At 44.6% G+C, this 6,080-nt stretch overlaps 1 protein-coding gene across 1 annotated transcript in view; it reads left to right on the top strand.

Annotated features, from left to right (window-relative positions):
• Positions 1 to 5,511, top strand: part of CSRNP2 (cysteine and serine rich nuclear protein 2) — a 45,063-nt gene extending 39,552 nt beyond the window's left edge. The window contains exon 5 of the mRNA XM_070740717.1: positions 653 to 5,511. Coding sequence (XP_070596818.1) covers positions 653 to 1,552 — 900 coding nt within the window. The 3' untranslated portion in view covers positions 1,553 to 5,511. The remainder of the gene's footprint in view (positions 1 to 652) is intronic.
• Positions 5,512 to 6,080: the final 569 nt, after the last annotated feature.

The following is a 6,080-nucleotide window of genomic DNA, read 5'->3' on the forward strand; positions in this document are numbered from 1 at the left end:
GCCTTAAGTTGCTTCCTTTTTGATTCCCAACATCTAAGATGCTGGGTAATCTCTCCAGGACCAAATTTCATGCATTGTTCTCATCTGTAGCACTTTGCCCCCCCTCTCCCTCCAGTGGAATGTGTGCATTGGTATTTCTGCTCTTAATAATTTCTTGGCAAAGACATTCTCTCTCTCTCTGCCTCTTTTGCACACTAAATGCCTAGCTCTCTGGTAAAGGATTCCAGGTCCTCTTTCCTGAAAGTGCTTTTATCCTGAAACCATTGGATGGCTTGATAAATGAAGTGTCAAAGAGCACATTCTCTCTTTCACAATAGATCGAATCAGGCATACTCCAGGCCATTCTTTATTCCTTTTGATTTCTCCTTGAAATACAAGATTGATAGGTTCGTTAGCTGGGAGAAATAATTGAGTGTGTGTGTGTGTGTGTGTGTGTGTGTGTGTGTGTGTGTGTACGGAATCTGGGTTGCTTGAGGGCTATCTAGCCGGTTGCTTTTTTGATAAACAGCTTACATGGATTTCACATTTTTCACATGACTTAATTTCCTATCTGTTCGCTTACTCTCATTTTAGCCAAGCTTCCATCCTTCCAATCACTTCCTCGGTTCTCACCCAGGCCGAGTTTTCATTGTCCTTCGCTTCCCCCACTCAGGTGGACCGAATGTCCTTCCCATGCGGCTGTTCCAGAGATGGTTGTGGGAACATGGCTGGGAGAATTGAATTCAATCCCATCCGGGTGAGGACTCACTACCTGCACACCATTATGAAACTAGAGCTAGAGAATAAACGGCAGGTGAGCCGGGCCCAGGTTCTGGATGAAGAGGCCCCCCATAGCTCCGGCAGTGACTGGCTGGGAAGCCAGTCCCCAGAGACCCAGGACTTTCAGGAGTTCATGGCGGAGAACGAAACGGCCGTCATGCATCTTCAGACCGCCGAGGAGCTGGAGCGGCTGAAGGCGGAGGAAGACTCTAGCAGCGGCTCCAGCATGGAAAGCTTGGGGGTGTGCATTTTGGAGGAGCCGCTTTCTGTCTCCGAAGGGATGTGCCCAAGCCTCGCCACACCAATCCTCATTCAAGCTCAGCTGCCGCCAGGTTCCTCTGTTCTGTGTTTCACGGACAGTTCTGAGCAAGCCAGCTCAGCTGAGGGCAGCCAACCCTACTTGAACAATGGGCCTGTTGTGTACTATCAGGTTGACCAAAGGTCAGTGCTGGGGGTGAAGGGGGAAAATAGAGCAGAGGAGCCTGAGGGGGGCCCTCGTTACCCAGAGGAAAAGGAGCTGAGCATCTACTCTGTCCCTGTGACTTCACTGGTGACTTGCGGCAGAGCCACAGCCACCAACGGTGTAGAAACAGAGAAGGCGGCGGCACCTTTCGAGCCCCTGTCTTCTGAGAGCTGCCAGCCTGAGGTTCCTCTGCCAAGCTTGCCACTCCACACAGACGTGCCACAAGACAGTTTGCGGCCCCAGAGTGTGGTGCCGCCGTCGTCTCCAGAGAGGGCCTGCGAGCTCCCCTCTTCTGAGGAATGCTCTTTGGGCCCTTCTCTGACCGTGTGACGGTTCCCAGCCCTTCACCTTGAGGTTTATTTATTGACAAAGGTTTTTATCAAATGGCCACGGCCATTGGGAATTGTTTAATATTGGGGTGTGGGAGGGAAGAGAGAAGAGGGGGGCTGCTTTGTGTGGGCCCCACCGTATGAGGGCCTAAAACGAGCACTTATAGCTGCCTCAGAGGAGGAAAGGATGTGTCTACTAGTTGGGCGGCCTCCCGGTTCTGAAGAGGTTGGACCCATAGGCCGATGGAACTTTGTAGGGGAGGCCTTGACTCCATCCTACAAGGACCAAATGTGAATGTGTCTCACGGAAGCAATAGAGCAAAGCTGCCTTTTCTAATGCGCTGGATGGGTTGGAGGGCAGGTGGAACGGAATGCCGGTCGCTACTTCACGACGTCAATCAGTCTCTCTGCGTGGTGGAATCTCCCCCTCCGGTTGCTGATCCCAAGCGAAGCTGCCGTCACCGCCGCCACCGCCACCCGTCCCTTTCTGTTACTTTTCAGTGCTGTGTCTTGGTAACGGTGACCTTACTTGCTTGAACTGCTCTAACCAGTTACACAGCTTAAGCTCTGCAGCCTCTTATTTATGTGACATTTACTGCCCTTCGTTCCCTGGAAGAATCCCATATATTTTTTAAATTCACTATGAATTAACTTTGATCATGACTAGCTTACACCTACAGTTTGGCATGCAACTGTCGTAAAAAAATAATAATTTTCATCCTGGAGCTTCTGTCCTGCCCCCGCCAATAGCTTCACCCAAACATGTTCATGGCCCGTTTTGCTGACTGGCCTTTGCTGGGACTGATTAAGTTTAAATTAACTTTTTAAAAAACGCTAAATGTTTACGCACATGATGTGACTCAAGACTTGTCACTGACTCTAATGCTGAGCTTCACCTCCAGCTAGGGCCCCTTTGGGGATCTGATTCTGTAAACACAGAACACCCTAGGATTGGGTAGGATCCACCTTCCGAAAAGAACTGTCAGTTTGGGTGGGCAGAGAATTTGACAAATTAGCCCTTTGCCCCATAGTTTTATGAATCAATTTTCCCTTTCATTGTCTCTTGTCTTTTCCATTCTGATTGCACAAGAATTTGGAGACGATATTGAAAGCTTTCTGTCCCCTTGCTCCTTGCTTAGCAACCTAGCCTTCTGGATGACTTGAAAGGGCGCAGAGTCTGTGTGCAGTAAAACTGCAACCTGCTGGGTCCCAAGCATTTAGGGGTCAGTAAATGTGCAATAAGGTGGCACCTGCAATTCCCCTCCCGGTGAAGTGTGTACATTGTTCCAATTGGTCTTGGAATAAAGGGAGAAAGGACGCCTTTATAAAGCTGCCACTCACCTCTATGACCACTCTAGGATAACAAAAGCACTTTTCCCTTTCCAGCTTCCTTTCCTCCTCCATCTACCTTGTAGTAAACAAGAGATAATCATTGCCTTGCTCTGTCATCACCTGCTCTGACCCAGCTCATGTTACAGCCCTGTGGTGTAAGGTCTGGGGCTTAGCAAGAACTGGTTTCCCTATATTTATGAATCCTTCTTTTTTCAGACTGCTCAAGAGTTGCACGAAAGGTACACTGGGTATTCAGTTACCCATAACTCCTTATGCGTAAGAGAGGGTGGGATTTAAGTAGCTTTGCAAAGATACGTATCCTCATTAAAATCTACCTCCCAGCTGAGAAACAATACAGGCACCATCAGAACTTAAGTGGGTGTTTTGTGTTTTTCAGGCTTATCGCTAGATCTGTGCAAATGCTGGGCCACGTATGTTTGTAGATGCTGAGTCTGGAAAGATTTAACAGGCTTGCCTTTTAATTGCAAAGCTGCTTGGGAGTAGACAGAACAAGGGAAATCTGGGTAGCCAAATCTAACTTAATTCTTGGCTGTTAACCATCAGTGATGAGCAATCGGCACTGCTAGTGCATCCAGAAAAGCCTATTCTCCTGAAAGTGACACACTCTAAGATAAACACAAGCAAATGCTGTGTAGGCGGCAGTGGAGAAAAACTGGCTAGAACTATTGACATATAACATCCTTCCAACCCATTCCAGGCTTCAGAATAAGAGGCAAAGACTCCAATACGAAATTACTTTCTTAATTTTTTTAAACCTTATTTCACCCAAGCTCTCCTTGTGCCGATTAGCATATAGTATACAGCCAGGGTTCCTGTACTTTTGCCAGATTACTAGCTACTTAATTGCTTTCACACCACCTCTTTCTGGGGATTGCTTAGGAGCAATGCTATGTTCAGTGGGCAAATGTCTCCTTTGTACATTTTAAAATGTAACAGGATGAAGGTGCAGCCTTAAAAATGTCCACTGTCCTGTCTTTAAAAAGCTACACATGTTGCATGACATACACACACTAAAATATAAACACTAGTCTCATTCCTGCGGGGGTGTTTAGGCTTTTATTCCACGCTGTTTTATCCCCAGGCTACTGTTGGGTTTGAGGGTCCATTCCATTGATGTCTTTAGGAGGAATCTTTTAAACATTTGTAGTTTACAAAACAAGTGGTGCTATAACAAGCTAGATTTATTTTCAAGGCAGCTGATCCCAGATGCAGCTTTCACAGTAGCAAATGTGTTTAGTGCTCTTCACATCTGAATCAAACAGAATAGAAAAATTTTCCTCCTACATCAAATGCATAGCTTTGTAGGTATCTAGGTCAAAGCGAAGGCATCTGTTAAAGAAATATTTTCAATCTTTGAAAGCACTGTGGCTATTTATAATACTGACCGGTAAATGCTTTTTTACACAATTACACTAACATAATTGTGGGCAACTGTAGATTTGTTTCAGGACAAGATGCACTTGTCTTTTTCCTATATTATTCCTCTCTTGTTCCAGCTATAGTCTTTATAGCCCTGAATTGGCAACCATTGTGTTGTAGGTCTGCTCTAAAGTAATGACTGAAGCCAGAGACTCTGCTGCCTTTAATGGCATTGGTGTTATTCTGGGGATTGGGCACAATCAGCCCTAGACTCATGATTTTTCAATGGGGCTTTCCTCAATTCTTGCAGATCTGGCAGTATAAGAATCTCCTGTTGAGTGCTTAAGCTGTTGCACCCCTTGGCCACCTGCCAATGCTCTCAGATCCTTTGGTGGAATACACTCTCTGAAAATGGAAGCAGCTTCACACTTAAAATACCAGGATTCCATTTTTATACTGCAGAAACAATTCACGTGACTGACATTCCGTAATGCAATGATTAATGTAATGGCTTGGTAGAAACCAAGTACTAAAATACTATATTCTTACCCAAAGGTGTAGATAACAGGGAAGAAAACAAACTCGACATAGCCACCTGAACTATTAAATATTACACTGGCTTTCTTTTCCACGAGAGTGCTTAGTTATGACAGAAAAAGACAACCTTAAATAGCTATTTGTAAAAACAACAACAGCTATCTGGGGGGGGGGGGGGAGAAACACTCCTGAGCATTATGAAAAAAGAAAGGCCACTGATCTCAAATGACAGAATTTTCTGTTTAAATCCCACATTAGAGCCTAGGCTTCTTAGAAAGCTTTTGTTTTAAAGAATGTTCTTTAATGCAAAAAGGCCTAGTCTCTTGACTGTCTCCCTTTTGTTATTAATAACAAAACTCTCTTTTTTACTCTGATGTGGTGGTACATTTGCCTGTTTTCCCTTTCTCCTTCCCTTCTTTTGGTGCTACTGAACTGTTTACAGGACAGCCCTTTTACTACCTGGAAGAGACTTCTATTAACAGAAGCCCTGGTCTGACATAATTGGTATTAGCCCTGTCCTCTTTGTCACTTGCAACTGATAACTTCATAACTCTGCTTTCCTGCAGGAAATACACAGGTGGCATTTTCAATGTGAATCCAAAGCTTGTCAGGTCCTTTACATTTTGTTTTGCCTTTATGTTCTTTTCATTGTGATAATGCTGTATTTAAAGAGGATATTTAAGTGTAAAAGCAAATAAATGCATAAACTTACATGAAGCGAATTTTGTTCTCAAAATGGCAGCTGCCTTCTATTCAGTTACAGACCTAACGTGCGCGCATGTTTTCTGGTTATTTTTCACAGGTGCTTTTAAGCAAAGTGCAACATATGATTAATACTTGCAGAGTCCGCATTTGTGAAACAATCCTTTCTGTCTAAAGCAGGGGTAGGCAAAGTTAGCTCTTCTATGACATGTGGACTTCAACTCCCAGAATTCCTGAGCTAGCATGATTGGCTCAGGAATTCTGGGAGTTGAAGTCCACAAGTCATAGAAGACCCAACTTTGCCTACCCCTGGTGTAAAGGAACGAAGCCATATCAAAGTATGTACAATGTTTCATAATGGAGAGATTCTGCATTGGATCATTGTAGATATCACCTTCCAGGGTAGTTTTTGCAGTTTGGCTCAATTGTGACAAGCCTCTCAATTTATCTCACAGTGAAACCTTATGGGGAAAAAACTTTTCACTCATCCAGGGTTTTTATTCCCTTGCATAGATTTTATTTCAGAAAGACTGATCATATTACTTGGACTAAGGCGCACACAAGAAAGACTTGGGTCA

The sequence above is a fragment of the Erythrolamprus reginae genome, chromosome 2 (assembly GCF_031021105.1).
Source record: "Erythrolamprus reginae isolate rEryReg1 chromosome 2, rEryReg1.hap1, whole genome shotgun sequence".
NCBI lineage: Eukaryota > Metazoa > Chordata > Lepidosauria > Squamata > Dipsadidae > Erythrolamprus > Erythrolamprus reginae.